Source organism: Aquila chrysaetos, chromosome 6, assembly GCF_900496995.4.
Source record: "Aquila chrysaetos chrysaetos chromosome 6, bAquChr1.4, whole genome shotgun sequence".
In the NCBI taxonomy this organism is placed as follows: domain Eukaryota; kingdom Metazoa; phylum Chordata; class Aves; order Accipitriformes; family Accipitridae; genus Aquila; species Aquila chrysaetos.
In genome coordinates, this window is record NC_044009.1 from 47,121,667 (window position 1) to 47,140,844 (window position 19,178).

The window sequence follows — 19,178 nt, forward strand, 5'->3', positions numbered from 1 at the left end:
CTCTGTCTCCATCCTGTATCCACAGGTCCCTTAATACTTGTATGACTCCAGTAACTTCAGCGAGGTTTTCTATGGCCAGTAACGCTCACCAGCATACAAAAAGTGAAAGGATTAGGACCTTTTTAAACTTTATATGATTTAAAAACCCCTTTGAGTATTGATACGAGGAAATGCGTTGAAGGTTTTGTTCAAAATAAGCTTGTGACATTATTTCCCAGGCTTCTGATGTGCATTACACGTACAGCTAATGGTCTTTAAGATTCAAGAGCCATAATGTATATTTCAATCAAATTCACTTAAGGTCAAAAAGAAAAAAGCTCTTAACTTCCATAAAGTGATTCCTTCAGATGGATTTCAGAGATCAAAGCATGTTACAGAAAAAGCTTAATATTTGGATTAGTGGTGTTCTTTCTTTGCTCAGCTTTTAGCCCTTTCGTAAAGTAGTGCTTTCTTAACAGAAATGAATAATTCATGAACAGTGTTTTAACAACAACACACTAGGAATACTGTTAATTCAAAATTTTATTTTTGTTCAAAATCCATTTTGGAGTGTTAATGCTCATGTTGCTGAATGGACTTAAATTTTTTTTTTGAGTGTTCAATCACTTACTAAAATAAACAGAGCTACGTGTGCAAAAGCAGGTTGTAACTTCTTTATGGCTTTTAGCATGCTAAAGGAGCAGCTCACCCTATATAATGCCTGAAGGTTTTTTCATCCTGAGCTCTTACGTTGCATAGTTTGCAAAGGGATGTACTCGAGTAAAGGTACGTCTTGTTTTCTGCCCCTGATCCTGAACTGCTTATGCAAATCCTAAAGACTGGTTAAAGAGCTGATGGTTGCAAATGCATGCAAGGAGCGGGCACTTCATGCCCTAAATCAGAGCTCGGTTTCTGCAGAGGAAAACTGGAAACATCCGTGCCCTGCCAAAGCAGACCTTCCAGTAAGGGTTCTCGCTGTAGTTGCCAACCTCATTACTTGAACCGCGCAGTCAAGCCCAAGCTCAGCTCAGTCTATGGGTCATCTTCTGGTCCTCAAAGATCATACCTCTATTAACTCAGTTAACTCTATTAACTCTATGTAACTCAGTTACACTGCTAGCTAGAGATCTGGCTCGTACAGTTCAGGCCATAGACGTGTACGATTTAAAAGCTGGAGATACTGTTTTGTGAACCTATGGCAGCTAAGCAGCTGGGAAAGCTTCTTAAAATTTGTATCATAAAGAAGCCAAGTTTTGCTCAGTCCTTCTCTATCATTTGCATAGCTTTGCAGGGACCCAAGAGTCTTCTGGATCTCATCCCAAAGCAGGAGCGCCAATGAAACAACAGTACTTTGCATCCGAGTTACTCTGAGTGCACGGTTAATTTTACTGCAGCCCCAGTCCTGATCTGAGTTTTGCTGCAGCAGCCATCAAGTGTGGAGCTACACCGATATCAAACATCCATGATGGAGGGACCTTGGCACCAGTCCTGCAGCCATGGCCTTTGTGTGGTTCCAGCAGCAGAAACACTGTCATTTCAGCTTCTTCACTGAGTTCCAGTTGGTTATAAATACTACTTGATGATGGTATTAACAGAGAAGACATTAATTATGTACTCATCTACAGGTGGTACTTCACAGGTGAATACAGTAAGGGTTCCCTACCTGAAGGTTCATAGACTGCAACAGCTTTGAAATCCTCCTGAGTTTCTCACGGGCACTTATGAGAATAGGATGAAGCCTCAAACATGACAGGGAAAACCAAAGGATGACAATAAACAAGCTGTGGGAATTGGCCGTAGTATACACTGATTCGGCTTCCCTTTGCCAAATAAGTAATTGCCCACTATTTGATAAAGCTAAAATGTAGGACTTAGTTGCACGCTTCTCAGAAATAATACACAGCAAATCAGTTGTATGCACCGTTACTGGCTCCACTCGCAATAATATTCTGCTTTTCTGGCTTTTCTTGGAGAGCGTGTGAAGGACCTGCTGAAGTACCATAAACAGCTTCAAAGAGAAACATAATTTAAATATCATTCAGATCAAAATTTAGTGTTGCTGCATTTATGCTTTCATATGTTTCTTAACTCAAGCATTGTTGCTAACATTTTTATTCTGTCCATCTCTTCCAGTAACGGTTTGCTGTGATATATTTTAATGCGTGGTACCTTTTTCTTGCTCAGGTTTTATTTTATGGAACAATGCATTTAAACATGAAGTGGTGCTGCTGTGTATGTGGCACTGTCAGCTAATATGGTTCTGGTACACAGCAGCCAAAGGCGAATATATTGATTTTTATAAATGATGATGAGTAAAGTAGATCTCTCTTTCCTGCCTGCGCTGAGCCTACGGAGCTGTGTAACTGATATTTGCCTGTTGCAGCTGTAGTTCTGCGCAGCATCTGTTCAGGATGCTGGCTAGGGCTTTAGGCTGATCTCGGGTTATATATTAGGGTTCCTCATATCAGTTGCTGTACTGCTCTGAAAAGATGTATAGTACTGCATTAATGGATGATGCTCCTGCGGCCTGAATCAAAGTTACTGGAAAGATGTTTGGTAAGGATAATCCCCAGCAAATTGTATTTCCATTGTTAAGGCAAATGAATACGTGAGGATGCTGCATTTTTCTACGTAAACTTTTTCCAGTACCGTATGATTTCTCCCAAGTTGTCTAAGAGGAGTGCTAAACAGTATACACCCACCTAAACCCATGCTTTGCCACTTATAAAGCTGACTTCATCGGATAAATGACGGGATTTACCTGAGTAACCCAGGGTTGAAGACACTGCCATGCCTTGCTCAGTCCTCAGAGCCCAGAAGAGACCGTAGCAGGTTGCGGAGCTGTGCACCCATAGACCAGACTGACCCGTGGGACAGAAATGAGGGGGACAACGATGTGCACAACTGAAAAATTTGGTGGTTACCTTTTCACTGATCCATCACCAGTTTGGGAAAACATTTTTGGTTTTGCCTTCTGAAGAAGAAACTTCCGTGACTTTTTCTCGCTTGCTACTCAAACTGGTCAAGCCCCAGTCTGATGGTGCTGGGAGACATTGCTGGAAGAGGGGCCACCAAAACCTCTCCCCAAGCCGGGGATGCCCCAGTGCCTGCTGGAGGGACTAACAGTGGGAAGTAGATGAAAGCCCCGCTTCTCACCAGTCCCATTTGCTTGTGACTCGACCTAGCCTGACCTCCAGGGCTGTATTTAAGTAACTTGATCCCTGCTTTAGTCTTGTGGTTGCCTGATAGGGCTGTGGTTTATATACTCTGCTCACGCTCATCAAACAGATAACGGTGTGTCAGTAATTCTGACTGGGATGAACTCTAGCAGGAATTTTAATCATCTTGGTTTCAGCTGCGACACATCACTTTGTGGGGATAAAATGCAAGGAATGGCAAGAATTTTTTTGGGGGGGGTAAAAAATCTTATTCTTCTGATTTGAAAATATGACCCTGAGTTTCTGAGTTGAAATTTTAGCTGCTGATGCAAACCAGAATTTTAAATGACCAGCATTAGCCTCCTTTTCCCCCCTTTCAAAACTAATGACAAATTTGAGGATATGAAGAAACAATTATTTTCCATTTTCACCACACTTTCTGTCTTATTTTTTGTATCATTAAATACTGCAGAGCAGAGGAATCAGACATGTGGCCAATTCACTGGGAAATTAAAGAAATAACTAGGATTGCTTTGACTCTTCCAGAGTTTGTATTGGAAGCAAATTAATTTCAGATGCAGTGAGATTCTGTTCTCCATAGGCAGCAAAAGATAAGGTATTTAAAAGGTAAAAATGGGGAGTTTTTCTGCTACTTGAGTGGTAACTGAGCACCTAGATAATCTTTGTGGAGTGAGGGAAAAAAAAAAAAAATCAGAGCTTTAAGAAACTCACTGCAGTGATTGTGCAAAGAAAGATTTCAATGAAATTTCTTTCTTCGATGATTTATTCACAGTATAAAAAGAAAGTGATAGACTAAATGAGTCACGCACCAGCTGACCATTGTGAATGTAGTGACTTTAAATGGTTTGGATAACCAACTGTAGGAAAATAAAATGTAAATAAATACAGAACGGTTGTTAATTCCTCTTAAAAGGAAAATCGTGTTTTCTATTCAATGATCTTCCCATTTACATTTTGCTAGAAAGATGTTAAACAGAGTGTACAAAAGAAAATTATTTCTTTAATTAAAATAGCTTGATGAATGCTTCAGGCTTTCAAGTCCCTCCTAATGAAATGAGATCTTTTAACCTTAGGAGACCTCCTTTTTCCTTAGCTGCCATTTCGGGAGCTCGTGCCTGGTGGGGCTGCAGAGCTCCCCCCAGGGCATCCCGAAAATCCCACAGCCACAGGCTTCCCACGGTTTCCCAAAGAGCCTTTTCCATTGCTTACCGATCCTCAGCATTCAGAATTAAGAAGAATCTGGCAAATTTGGTCCCATTGCTGGAGGGGAAGAAACAGCTAATTTTGGCCTGTTGGGCAGGGGAGGGCTGCCAGGGGTTTGCCGACAGCGGGCTGGGGGGGTTCTCTTCCATTGCTCTGACCCCCAGTGAACTGCAGGAGTTTCTTACCTTTCCTTTCCTCTCAGCTGGTAGGACTTTTTTCCACCTCCTAATGTATCTGATTCCGTGATGGCTGAATGCACAGTCATGTGGATAAGAGCTTTTATCATCAGTTCTGTTACAAACTCCCCAGGTCCAGGGGATTACAACTGGAAAAGGAAGAAGTCTTAAAATTGGTTTAAATGGGTTTAAAAATGGAATTCAATAGGTCAGAGCAAGGGAATAGCATTGTAAAGTAAGAGAACTTGCTAAGGAACCCGTCAGTAGCTTTTTCAGGTGTGTCTGCTTTTAATTTTTATTTGCTAACATGTTTTTGGAAACCCTGCGCTGTAGACAGGCGCAGTGACAGTTATTAGAGATGTACCTTAAACCCAGCTGCAGTACTGTTAATTAAAAAGTGCGTGCATAAATAGCTGGGAGAAGGATCTGGCTGGATATCTCAGCCTCCCCACTTCGCAGAGGTGTTTGCCCCCCCGCCGGACTCCCCTCTACTCATGATTGCAGCTAAATGACTGCGATCCAAATAGGAGAACTCCAGCGGAACACGTTCTCTCTTTCCTTCTCAGTGAATTAGCAATTACCGCTTGCCTCTGTCTTGTTGCATGTGTGTGCCCTTATTACCCAGACCTTTTATTTTTTTAACTGCCTCTCAGATCCACGCCTATTGAAAGTCAAGGCAGAAATTTTATCCCCGGCACAATCTTCTGCATCCTGTTGCATAAGGGCTTTTTTTTTTTTTTTTTTCCCACTTTTCTTTTTAATTGGAACCGGGATTCTAATTGAAACATTTTGAGTGAAAAACGTTCCTGGACATAAATGGACAGCAAAGGAGACGGAAATGGAATTGCTGTAACTTTAATGAATGTATTCAGTTTTATTATTTCAAAAGTAGTAACATAATTGCTTTTTCCATTCAGTGGCTGAAGAAGTTTTCACCAATAATAAATAGGATTTTAATGGAAATGGCAGAAGTGGTTATGGACGGTAATAGCCACTAGAGTGTTTGCAGTTTTCAAATTAGATGCACATAATTGATCATAAAAAGAAAATTTCATTTGTTAAAAATCTCTGGAAACATACCGAATGTGTAAAGTTAGAAACGATGCTGCCACGGGAATTATTTTCTTGTCATATTTAATAATCAGGATTTAGTCAAGTTTTTAAATGTGTTGCATAAACAAATAATGTATTTGGAAAACATACAAAACTGTGTTTAAAAACTGTGTTTGAAAATATCAGTGACTGCATCACTTAGACTTAGCAATTGCATCCACATTATCCAAATAGTCTTCCCGATTCATTGCTTTTCAAACAGATTTTAGTGGTGGAAAATGAACCAAGGGTACTGATAAATCACAAAATCTGCCTTTCTTTCTTCCTCCGCGTCTCCTTCACCGTGTCCCGTCTTCTCCCCTCGCCTAGGCCAGATGGTGCGTGGGCGGTCGGTGGTCCTGCGGGCAGCGGGTGAGGGCAGACCCTGCCCGGACCAGCTCACCCAGTACAGGAGCTGCCCGGTGAAGCCCTGCTACAGCTGGCTACTGGGCCCGTGGTCTCCCTGCAGAATCCAGGTATGGCTTTCTCCAACGCTACCCGAGGGCTCCTCGGGTTCCCCGCGACCGGGGGTCGACGGCAAAACTCATCGTTACGCGGCAGAATTGATTGAGGCTGCTGTTCGCGGGGCGGAGGTGTCTCTGTGGCCATGGAAGGCGCTGGTAAGATCTGTAGGAAAGCAGGGGAAGTTCAGGAGCGGTAAACCTCTGCACCTCATCTTCCAGCCATCAGCAGCAATTTTTAACAATACGAGTTCAAGTACCGCGAGCTTATAGAGGTATTAAAGGAGATTTATGGAGTAAATGTGCTTGAGTGGGCGTAGTCATGGTGACCTATAATTTAATTATATAAAGTAAGTCTAACAAGAAAACAGGTACGCTAGATTTCAAGAGAGCTTAGTCTTTTTTATAATTTTTTTTCCTTTTTTTTAAGTACTGTATAGCAGGTCTTTCCCCACAAGGTCTCCAATACAATAGTGTGAGTTATTGTATGAAGTGCTGGTTTCTACTTTCTCCTTAGCCTGGCTGTCTTTTTAATGATCTAAAAATGGCTGGATTCAGTTGCGATGCGCTGTAGCTATGCTCGGCACCTCTGCTCAGCACTGGACCTCTCATTTTTTCACTGCCAGTGACTTGCATCAGGCTTGAATTGACTTTTTTTCCCCTCTATGCTTTTTCTTCTCTCCTTATCTGTTAAATCACATTTCCAATATTAAAACATATTAGTCGGTAACCCAGTTTAAGCAGAGGTGAATCTTTCACAGTGAGGTTTCTTGTGCAGAGTGAAGTCCACTCAGGCTGCTTATAACTGGCTTTGCTGAGATGGTGGTGGGACAAGTGTGGTTGGGGTGGAAGAGAGCCCTGTCTGGTCCCAGGGGACAGCACCTGTGTGCGGATCTGTGGCTGCTTCTCCACATTACACCATGTAGGAGTTTGAAGCCAATAATGCGCGTAAAGACACGTCCCTTGTGTTTTCTGCTCTGCCCCCTACCACACTGCGAATGCCTTGAATACCTACGTGGTTTCTAGATGCGGTAGATGGATGTGTAGTGAATACTGCGGATGGCAGAATAGATAACCAGAATTGTCCCAGGTTTTCACAAATGAAATCTGGAGCGGGACAGTGTTTGGATAGTCCAAGATCAGAGAAACAGCAATATATTTGTATTTTACATAATGAACAACTCATTTCAACTAGGTATGTGAATATGGTCCTTGTATGTACCGCAGTCAGTATTTATTTATGTATAACATAAATATAACAAAATTATAACATTAGCTGATATTTTGTCCAGCTAACGTAAGCAAATTCTGTTAAACATTAGGGAAGAGACCTTCAACCGTAGGAGCTAACATAGCTGATAAAAGAATTAGTAGGGAAGCTGAATTAATGCCCTAGCATACTCCAAGTAAATAACACACCATGCAGATTAAAAGTGTGTGCATCCAGAACACAGCTAAATTTCAGCTCAGAGCAAGTAATCACAGTCTTCCCTAACCCAGATATGATCCCACGCTTTCTGTGAGATAGGGCCTGCTTCTCTCCTTAAATTACTGCAATGTAGCTTCTCTACCCTTTGCTTTGTTTTGGAGAGGAGCCATTTTATTCATGTTCACTTCTTTTTAATGAGGTGCTTAGGAATTAAATGTAGTTCATAAATACAGGATGATTTATTCCTGTGCTTTACTGGAGGAGAAACTTAAGCTTACTTTCTAAAGAAAGCTTTCAGAAGTCCTGTTTTCAAGGATGCTTTGTGAAAGAAGGTGAATGCATCCTATGGTAAGACCAAAATGCATATTGTGAAAGTGTCTTCCTGTAATAATATAAGCAGGACAATTAATTATAAGGCTAAAATATTTTTTCCTTGTATTATGAGATAACTGAGACTGCATTTCTTAATTGCAGAAGGACTATTTTATGCTAAATTGACTCCATGTGACTAATTAGAAGTGTCTGCATGTTTAGGAATAGAGCCCACTAAGTGTTCTGTATTGCTGATTTTCACAGTACGGAAATCAGTGCATTGCTCTCCAGGTAATTACACATGTCACAGGCACACCTCCAGCAGGCGTGGGGCAGTTCTGCTGCATTCAGAGGGATGCAGAACTTGGGAAATGGGGTCAATACACCTAATCTTAAAGGCTTACATTGCATTAATAATTTTCTTACTGGAGTTGAAGTGGTTTACCCTGATTAGCTTAAAAAAAAAAAATAGCAGTGGCTGACACTGTTCATACATAAGTGAAGTAGCTAGACATTATCAAGCACTAGCTGTCTGACATTCATAAGAAGACTAAGAACTCTTCCTTTCTAATGTGTTTTAAAAGCACTCCCTTAAATGTGGTCATGCAACGCTTCCTCATTAGAGAAAACTTTTACCTGATTAAATGCTCATCAACCTGTGAAAGCATTGCCCAATCAACTCTTTACCTAAAAGAATTGTGAACACACGTGAACCCCAGTAAAAGCTGAAAAGGGAAAACTTTTCTTAAAGGCACATCTGGGCAAAGCATCTCATTAGGACTGTTATCTCTTGTCTTATTAGTGTGTTATATATGGAAAATATCGGAGGGTGATGTGAGAGAAAGTTTGTGCAGATGCTGCCTTATGTTAGTGTGTTGCTAAAGTCAAAAGATACCCGGCTGTCAAAACACAGTCCTGGTGTAAATCTCCTTATTTTACTGGTGGTCAGTTGGGGTGAGAGGGGTGAGAGGTGGAGGCTCCAGGTGGGTGCTCGTGGAGGGGTCCCTACCTCCAGGCTGTATTTAGGGAACCCATGATGGGTTCTGCATCCTCCATAGGGTCAGCGTAGAAATTTTTGCAGCCAAATGGAAGGAATCCCCTCTGGAAGTCAACTCCCTGCATATTTCCTGCAAGGAGCTCGTGACTCGAGGCAAATCCTGGTTCTAGGCAAACCTCAGATGATCACATCTTCCAGTGAAGAGCATTTACAATACAGATTTGATCCCCCGAGTTTTGAATATGTGATAGTTTCCTTGGCAGTTCTCCTCTGATTAGCAGCTATTCCCTGCATCCTCAGTGTGCCATTACTGCAGCGAACTTCCACTGATTCCACACCTATTAATTAATCTTCAAATGTATAATTTTGGGGACATGAATAATTTTGAAGATGATAAGGATGTTAATGCAGTGCTCCTGCATTGCTTATGACCTTACCAAATATACCAAAAAACATCTCCTACTGTAAATGACAGGATGACATTTTATCTTTTAAGTGTGTTCAGTTGATTGTTAAAAACACATTGCTGGTCTTGAAAGAAAGCAGGCACATGTAAGCCACTGTTAAAAAGTGAACCTTTATCTTTGGGATTGTTTGAGAGTTCACGGTTTCTATTTATTTTCTGTTCTAAACATTGGAAAATATGAATGTCTTTCCAACATTGCATGATAGAATAATGAAGAATGTTGCATGTGGACTTTTATAGTGGAGACTGCTGTATCAAAAAAATGTGTTGTTTTCACTTCTTTATATTTATATTTATATCTCGGTATTCATATAACTATTTTTATATTGATACATATATAAATACTTATATATTGTTTATAGAAGAATAAGTATCTTTTAAAAAACTTTTTTTGTCCTCTCCAGTCATTTAGTCATTCCTTGAGCCACTCTGAGCTGGAAATACACTGCAGTTTGATTAGTGCCCATTTCCCCTGAGAATTTTCTCCACACCGTCTTCTGTTTCCACCCGCCATTTCTAAGAGCTCTAACCCAATTGACAGCTGCATGAGTTATTCACACCCCATTAATCTCAGACCGCAATAGAGGTTTCAGCAGTGAAACAGTAATTTAGAACAGTAAGTTACATACTGACTAAAGTGAAACACAGTGTTAAAAAATTGAAATCTGGCTGCATATAGTAAATCTACACTAATACTTCTCTAAGATGCTTTCGATTAGCAATGGCTAGTTATACTCTTATTTCCATTTCATTGTGGGTCTGCAACAGAAGGGACGGAGAGAATGAAAAAGCTACCAGGTGTGTGCAGGAGAGCCATTCTTGAGATTCCTGCTAGCAAACCCACTGCTGAATGAATGCACTCGGTAGGAGCCATTCTGTTCTGCAGATGAAGTCCATTATTTTAAAAGAATCCACTGTCAAGTGATCCAAAGGAGCACTTCCCTTGGTTATATAAGAGCAATGTTTCATCCTTCTTCCTGAGTTTTATTTACTGAATTTTGTAAAGTGCCATTTCCGCAAGACTTCAGGCGCACATTCATAAAGCATCACGCAGGTTTAAGGTGTGCACCTCAAACATCATTGCAGCTCTGTTTTTCAGACGAGAATGAAACAATTCCATCCTCTAGAAATAGCCTCGGTGCTTCAGCTCTTACAGCGTCTTCAGCCCTTGATCATCACTTTAGCCAAACAGTATTGATTTGCTGATAAAGGAAGTCTTCTTCAGCCAGTAGGTTGTATTTCAGAACTGGGCTGACGAGCATGGAGTGGCTCAGATGCAGCGTTCTATTGCTTGTTCAAATGGGGTTCAGCGCTAACAGGTGATGGCTGACTTTGGGTGATGTTTTGGTAGAGTATGTGACACGAGTTGGTGATCTCTGTCTACTCCAGAACCAATAGCTCCCTTTAATAAACGACACAAACAGCCTAGTGTGCGATAACCCTTGCAGTCTAATTAAGTGTGCTGGAGGATTTTTGCTGTTGCAGGGTTTAAACAACGTAAGTGCTCCTACTGGGCTGTATCGTTAGAGGAGGTGAGTGGAAATGTCCGTTCCGTATGGGCAGGCTCCGGTCTTGGGCTCTTTAGAGAAGCCAAAAATGTCTGTGTTCCTGTAACCGGGCACTAATTAAGAATCAGTAGATTCACTAGCTCTAGTAAAAGGCATGAAGGGCTGACCCCAAAGACAGTATTGATTTTTTATGGTACCCACCTCTTCTCCAACTTTGGTTATGATACACTTTTCTATCTGGCTCTGACCTGCCTCTGAGCTTCTGTAGAGATGTCTACAGAGGAGATCTCCATCTTCTTCCCATAACTGGGGATACTACCGCAGTCCAAAGACTAAATTTGTATCTTTGAAGTCTTTTTAGGTGGAATCAACTGCGTTTCTTCTGTCATCTGCTAACATCGGCAATGTGTGTCTCCATTCCCTTCTATCACTTTGTAGGGCGGACAGTGTGGAGAAGGATTGCAAGTCCGCAACCTCACGTGTGTAGTGCATGATGCATCTGTTTCTGCTACGTCCAAACCAGTAGAAAACGCGTTATGTGGTGAGCTGCCATCGAAAGAGAGTGTGCTGCAGTTACCGTGCTCTGTGCCTTGCCCAGGTAAAGTCTTTGGAAAGTCATGGTGCATTTCTGCCTGTGATAGCTGGCTGAGATGGAGATGCTTCCGTAGCTCTGAGTACTGTCAGCCATCGTAGTAAGAATCTGTACTTCAGCAGATCAGGTAAATGCTCAGTCTGCTGTTTCTGGATCACCTGAAAAAGACTTCTTTTGGTTTTTGAGAAAATGAGATTCCCCATGAAGCAGAAAATCTGAACATTGCATACCACTGGGTGATAAACTGGGGGTATTTCACTGTTAAAGTTGTTGTATGCTTAGGTTGTCCTTATCCTTTAAGGCTGATTCCTTTTGAAAACCTGATTTATTCTTTCAATGTGCAGGTGACTGCCACCTGACGGAGTGGTCAGAGTGGAGCTCCTGCGAGCTCACCTGCATCAATGGCAGGAGCTTTGAGACAATGGGGCGCCAGTCTCGATCCAGGGCGTTTATCGTCCAGTCTCCTGAGAACCAGGAGAGCTGCTCTGGGCAAGCGATGGAAACACGACCTTGCTCAGGTAGTGTGGCCACAGCGCTGCTTCCTCCCGTTGAAGAGTTTATTCTGGCTTTGTTGCAAGGTAAAGACTAACTGGTATTGATATTGCAGGAGGGAAGTGTTATGACTACCTGTGGAAAACCAGCCTTTGGCGAGACAACGTACGCACAGTGTGGTGTCAGCGCTCAGATGGAATAAATGTCACAGGTATATCCACAAATTGCCATGCACGATTATGAATGAAAAGTCTCCATTCACGTTTTTTTTCTTCTGCATCAGTTGCTTAGAGGGAAGCTGGACATCCTTCCTAACTCCTCCAGAATTTCAGTTCAGATTTGTGTGTAGGAAAGACAGATGGGAGCTCACCAGCCTTGCTGTCAGGTCAACATCACACATGTATTACATGAGAGTATTTGGGCGAGTTACCCCTACTGTTGGGTTGGTCATAGGAAGAAATGAGTGTGTATATATGCTAAAGTGCTGCTTGGACTGGCTTGCACAGCCATTAGTGCAACCTTCCTGTAACTGTGGAGAACAGAAGAGAATAGCACACGTGTGGTAGAGAGCCCAGTTTCTGTACCTACTCTTCTATTCAACACACAGGAATCTCAAATCACTCAAACTGTGAGGTTCCTGCTGTTGCCATGACCTACAAATTCTGCCAGCGCAGGATGAAAAGGGAAATTCATGGCCAGCACTTTGAAGCTCCACAAGAGATTGGCAAAGGCAGTAGGGCTTGCACATCCGTAGGATCTCTCTCAATATGCACAGGGTGAACGAGAAGAGAGTAGAAATGGAAATTAAGATGTTCTTATCTAGTTCTATTTATAATGACTAGTTAAGATAATAACAAAAGTTTTATGTGCAAGGGTTGCCAAGTAGTTAAGAACTCATTAACATGTTTTTATTCCTATAGAAGCAGAGACTTCCCCAAGTGAGGATGGGCAAAAGCGTTATGTGGATTATGTCTTCTTATATAGATAAGACATTAATGAGGACACAGAAGATCTGCATCTAATTCCCGATTCTGTCCCCAACTTCCTATGTGGCCTGTGGCAAATTGCTTAAATCTGTATATCTCTGTTCTCCATTAACAAGATGGGTATGATAATAATTCCCTACCTTGTTAAGGCAACTTAATAAATGCAATGCCTACAGATATTATGCTAATGTGCTCAATAGACTAGTATTTAACTATATAAAACAAGCAAGCGAGCATTTCTTACATTACAGTGATCCAAGTCAAAAACATTTTAAAACATGCCCTTGAAGGCACTCAGTATTTTCTTTTACAGGAGGGTGTGCTCTTCGGACGAAACCTGCAGAAGTTCGGCACTGCAGCCCGGCCTGCAGAAAACCATTCTCCTACTGCACACAGGTAATTGCTCGCTGCAGAACATGGTTGAGAAATTAACACCACAAAATCTATTCAGTTAGCTTCTGTATCTTAAATGCATTCCAGGACCTGGAGAATAGTTTAGTGTGCCCACGGTACCACCTCGGGGAAGTTGTGGGAATTTCAGTCTGAAAGGAAACCTTCATAAACCCGCACAAATGAATGATAGACTATTTATGTGGTGTTGCAAGTTTGGTATTGTTCTGTGGAGGGGTTTTGGAACCTCTTGGTTTAATTTTTGTTGAATGCTATTGTACTATGCTGTAGAAAATGGACTGTTTAAAACTTCTGTAAAAGAGGAGATAAAAGAGTATGTCCTCTTCTGTTCCTCCTCTGCTCCTCCACGGACACAGAAAGCCCCTCTCAGCGTAGGGAAGCTGTAGCAGCCTGATCCCCCCACCCCCATACTGCCTGCGAAAGCAAAACCTGGAACTGACCTTTTTTGCTGAAAAGTTGAGCATCTGCAACTCTTGCTGAATGCTGGAGCCGCTGCCATTTCTTTGCCTCTGAGCAAACACGAGCCCAGAGGTTACGAACGTCCCTTCCTGCAGCACAGGACTCCAGAGTAAGAGCTTCCCAAAATGCCTTATCCGTGTCAGTACTGTGATGGAGTATAAAACCCAGAACCCTTCAAGTAGCCAGGGGCAGTTGGGGTTTAGATATTTATATTTTGAAAACAGCCTCCACAGCTCTCAGCTTCATCTGAGGAATTGCCATTGGAAACTAGCTCATGGGCAATTGAATGTGGCTGAGAGGAGGGTCATGAGAGTGCTCAGAGCCTACAGGAACATAAAAATGATGGCTAAGCATGAATTTGTTAGCTATAAAAACTCTTGAGACCGCACCTTTTGTCCAAAAAAAGATCAGGATCATGTCTGTCAACAAGTGTGGGATGTCGTGGCAACAAAACTGATGTCAAGAGTTAAATTCTTATCACAGAGGCTGTAAATCAATTGCCTGTTTGAATCGTAACTGGGAGTATCAGACCCTCAGCATTGTAATTATAAGGTAATTAGCAAAGGAAAACAATCTAAAAAAGCTGTTTTAAAGTAGAAATCCAGAAAATGGTGTATCTATTTAGCAAACCACAGACTTCTAAGAAACCTCTTGAAGAAACTGCTTAGACTGATCAGGGCAGTGTATATTTGGCCGTAAGAAAGAAAGCTTAATTTCAGATATCCCTGTGAAATACTGGAGTGGAAATACACGGGAAGGGTTTGGGTCTGAAGTGGGCTTTTTTCTTGTTTGTCTCTTCTAATGCCCAACACGGCCAGAGGGAAAATAGTTATTGAGAAGAGGAGTTTGGAACAAGCTACAGATGCCTGTTACTAAGCCTGTTAGGATGAAAATGTTTGTATGTTGGGCTTCTCCATAATTACTGACTCTTTTTCAACCAATTCCCCAAATCTGTTTTGGCTCTTTGAACTGAAATGGGGTTTTGGGCACCGGTTCCTGGCTTGTTTGGTTTGGTGGTGGTGAAGTTGCATGTGCAGGATATACCTTGCAGTTTCTTCATAGTTTGCCTACAATTTGCACTGTTTTGTGAGAGGATACTATTTGGTTTGATACTGAATTCTCTTTTATCACCTAGAGAGGAGTCTGCGGTTGTGAGCGAGGATATACAGAAATAATGAGATCAAATGGTTTCCTGGATTACTGCATGAAGGTACCAGGTTTAGAAGATAAGAAAGCTGATGTTAAGACCATTGCTGGAAAAAATAAACCTGTCAACTCAAAAATGCATGACATTTTCAAAGGATGGTCTATTCAACCTTTTAATCCAGGTGAAAAACTTAAATATGAATGGAATAAATTGTCTTTACAATGTTTCTGTAGAAGAAAGGTACAAGCTTTGTAGATCATAACATCAGAGACTGTGTCTAGGAGCTGCAGAGCAGCCTTCCAGTTTCGAACTCGCACGCCATCTTTCATTCCTTTGTGCCTATACAGAGTAATCACAATCTCTTATGTTGAGAGATAGCAAAGACAGAATGAAGCAATAATATTTTACGAAAGTATACTCATATGTGATTTGGGGGGATGCTTAGAACTATTATCTGATGATGTTTCTAGAAGTAATATGTTTGGACCAGGAGAGATATTGATCACCAGCGCTTCAGAAGATTCAGAGCAGAAAGTACTTAAGATTTCATTAAAGAAAACATTCGTTGTTTCTTGCCATATTTCAAAAGTATATTAAAAAAACAGAGTAGAAAACGTAGAGTTTAAAGTGTTGAAGACATTAAAAAACACCCCACAAAAGGCAGGCAAGGTGCTGTGCCCAAGCTGTGCATCCCAAGCGGATCTTTGACTTGCACACCATAAAATGCTTCCCATTTGAAACCGCATACTGGATGTGCCCAGACTGGTCCACAGGGCTGGTACTGTAGCTGTAATAGCTGATTACCATTTTGACTGTTATTTTGCGAGATTAATTTATTGGAAATAAATTTCTAAAATGCAAATAGGACTTTAAAATGGGAGACAAAGGTGTCAGGTGCATCAAGTTTTACTGAAAAGCATTCCGTCTCCCCATATTCTCCAGTGCAGTCTTCCCCCTCTTCTGTAACCTGACATTGCATTTGTTTCCTATTAGTTTGTAATGAACACGAGACTTTAGAAAACATGTAACGAAAGGTTCTGTTACGGGATTCAGGGAGCCATAATTCTGTCTGATATATGTGATCACACTTTGAATGTTACATTTACATATTTGATTTGCATACAGTAGTTAACCTTTGCGTTGACAGTCTCCGAGCTCACAGAGCTCAGTCCAAAGCCTTTTAAAGTTGGCTGGTTTTCAATCAAATCCATCACCCAGAAGCGCACGCAATTCACCAGCAGTTTGAGTCACAGGTTTGGGGTTAATTGCCTTTTTGTCAGCATCCGTGGCCCTCTGTAGGCTGTCTTACTTAGGTGTCATCTCTTCAGCTGGTACCTTTACGGGGTTAGAAAAAGGGAGAGAGGTGTAGGTGGATGCTGCAATCCTCTCTTTTTAAATCGGCATTTGAGGCTGCAGCCCTGAAAGCTTGTGGTGGGCTTAAGCTCAGTGCAGCATCTGTGAGCCAGTTCTCCTCCAGGGACTACAAGACAGAAATAGGGACTAAGGAGCTTTTACAGAACATGGTTTTATTTAATTTTAGGGCAGAAATGTTATAGAAACAATATATGGGAAAGGAATAAACGTGCTCCGTGTGTGCTAAGCGTATCACCAACCCCATGGCGTCCTGCAGGTAACTCTTCAGTCTGTATGAGCCCTTCAGACCCCAGCTCAAGGCTGGTGCTCTTCAAATCACTCCCCTTTGTCTAACTTCTTGACAAAATATGTAATTACTCCCCTTAAACAGGCTCTCAGGCTTACTAGTCTGGGCATTTGCAATAATTACTGCTAGCTGGGCCAGGAAACCGCTGTTACCTACCATTACACTCTTGATAGCAGGCCTATGGTGAATGCTCCCTGTATGGATGGCATTTACTGCCCTTCAGTACCGTAGTCCTTGACATTTGTGTATGTCTAAAGACTCATATCTGTCAGTAAAAGTATACGTGCCTTTCTCCAGTTAATTTGTGATTTCCCTTCCCGTTTACATTTTGGAACACAAATTTTATTACGATTTAATGAGGCTGATGTTTTTGTTCTTTTAAATGCTCTGCAGGAGTGCACAGAACTGATTTTGAATCAGGCTGTGTTTTTCCTTTTTTTACCACACTCTGGGAGGCTAGAGTTCAGGTACAGAAACTTCTTTCAAGTCGAGAGGCAATTTAAATAGCATTGTTTAAATTGTAGGATGTCATGGTCCAATGCCTTTATGTTGGGGATGGAGAGCATAGCTGCCTTCATAGCAGACATGGTGGGATGCCTTTTTGTGGCTGTGACAGTCCCTTTGTAGGACTGCTAAATGTTTCTTGGCCATCTCCAGTTGAGAGGGCGACAGATTTCATACCCAGACTTCAGCAAAACAAAAAAAACAAAACAAACCCAGACCTGATGAACGGAGCTCTTCTCACATGGGAGATAGGGTGTAAGTGTTTTGCGGAGAAGAGCAAATCTGTGAGAGGTACTCAGCCTTTCTACAAAGCCTGGAAGGAAAAAAGAGAAAGAATGGGTTCTGATTAAATATGTTTTTCTTTGAAAAAATTCATCATTCAAACATAAAATGTAAAACAGGCTCAGTCATTGTCCATAAAGTAGCTCCCCACTCGCATGACTGAATTTGAAATGGCCTCTGTCAAACCATGTCTGTGGGCACGGCGCAGGTTCATATTCCTGCCTCCAGTATGTATTAACAGCTCTGTTGATGTGAATCAGCTCAGACTACTGCTGCATGGAAAAAATACGATCACTTCTCCCCACAAGGAAAGCTGTACAGCCAGAATGGAGCAAGAAGCAGAAATATTGATCTTATAAAAAATATTATTATTATTAATGCAAATCTTGTAATTAAGGACCTGTCCAAATGACGTGTTTTGAGACTTTCTGTCAGAAAGAAATGTTTCAACACACTCGAGCTCATATGTGCGTGGAGGGCTTCCTGCAAGGGTCACAGAGTGGGTCCCCTGTCGTTGCAACCCACACAGTCCTATCAAGAACCTTACTTTGTCTTAAAGCCAGTTATGTCTCCTGCTCCTGTGGCCCAACTAGAAAGCTCTTGCACAGCTTTATTCCTCTTACTATTACAAAGCATATTCTTGTTTTTATTCTAAGCCGACTTTATTCCCTTTTGTTGCCCAAGTGTTTTTCAGCTCTAAGTAGCTTATTCACTTGTGCTTGCTGGTGTTTACCCCAATTGACCCCCAAGTATTTATGGAGAAATGTCAGTCATCACTGGTCTCCACTTGGACATCGAGACGTTGACTGAAGCTCTTTGAGTGCGACCATCAAGCCAATTCCTTATCCACCGAGTGGTCCATCCGTCAAATCCATGTCTCTCCAATTTCGATACAAGGATGTCATGTGGGACAGTGTCAAATGCTTTGCGCAAGTCCAGGTGGATGACGTGGGGTGCTCTTCCCTTATCCACCAATGCTGTAACCCCATCATAGAAGGCCACCAAATTCGTCAAGCATGATTTGCGCTTAGTGAAGCCATGTTGGCTCTCACCAATCACCTCCTTATTTTCCATGTGCCTTAGCACAGTTTCCAGGAGGATCTGCTCCATGATCTTGCTGCGCACAGAGGTGAGACTGACTGGCCTGTAGTTCCCTGGGTCTTCCTTTTTTCCCTTTTTAAAAATGGGGGTTATGTTGTCCCTTTTCCAGTCAGTGGGAACTTCACCGGACTGCCATGACTTCGCAAATATGATGGATAGTGGCTTAGACACTTCATCCGCCAGTTCCCTCAGGACCTGCGGATGCATCTCATCAGGTCCCATGGACTTGTGCACCTTCAGGTTCCTTAGATGGTTTTCGAACCTGATCTTCTCCTACAGTGGTCGGTTCTTCATTCTCCCAGTCCCTGCCTTTGCCTTCCGCAACTTGGGTGGTGTGGCTGGAGCACTTGTTGGTGAAGACCGAGGCAACAAATCATTGAGTACCTCAGCGTTCTCCATATCCCAGGTAACCAGGTCTCCCATTTCCTTCTGGAGAGAGCCCACATTTTCCCTAGTCTTCCTTTTTTCACTGACATACCTCTGGAAGCTTTTCTTGTTGCCCTTGACATCCCTGGCCAGATTTCATTCTATCAGGGCTTTGGCTTTCCTAACCTGATCCCTGGCTGCTTGGACAATTTCTCTGTATTTCTCCCAGGCTACCTGTCTTTGCTTCCACACTCTGTAAGCTTCCTTAATTTGTTTGAGTTTGTCCAGGAGCTCCTTGTTCATCCATGCAGGCCTCCTGGTGTTTTCACCTGACTTCCTCTTTGCTGGGATGCCTCGCTCCTGAGCTTGGAGGAGG

The 19,178-nt window shown here is 42.1% G+C and overlaps 1 protein-coding gene across 2 annotated transcripts in view; it reads left to right on the forward strand.

The window, feature by feature from the left end:
* The window catches only part of THSD7B (thrombospondin type 1 domain containing 7B), a 549,934-nt gene that overhangs the window by 525,473 nt on the left and 5,283 nt on the right, over positions 1 to 19,178 (forward strand). For both annotated transcript variants that reach the window (XM_030018353.2, XM_030018354.2), the window contains 6 exons: positions 5,960 to 6,105; positions 11,241 to 11,400; positions 11,739 to 11,912; positions 12,002 to 12,097; positions 13,186 to 13,268; positions 14,878 to 15,070. In XM_030018353.2, coding sequence (XP_029874213.1) covers positions 5,960 to 6,105; positions 11,241 to 11,400; positions 11,739 to 11,912; positions 12,002 to 12,097; positions 13,186 to 13,268; positions 14,878 to 15,070 — 852 coding nt within the window. The remainder of the gene's footprint in view (positions 1 to 5,959; positions 6,106 to 11,240; positions 11,401 to 11,738; positions 11,913 to 12,001; positions 12,098 to 13,185; positions 13,269 to 14,877; positions 15,071 to 19,178) is intronic.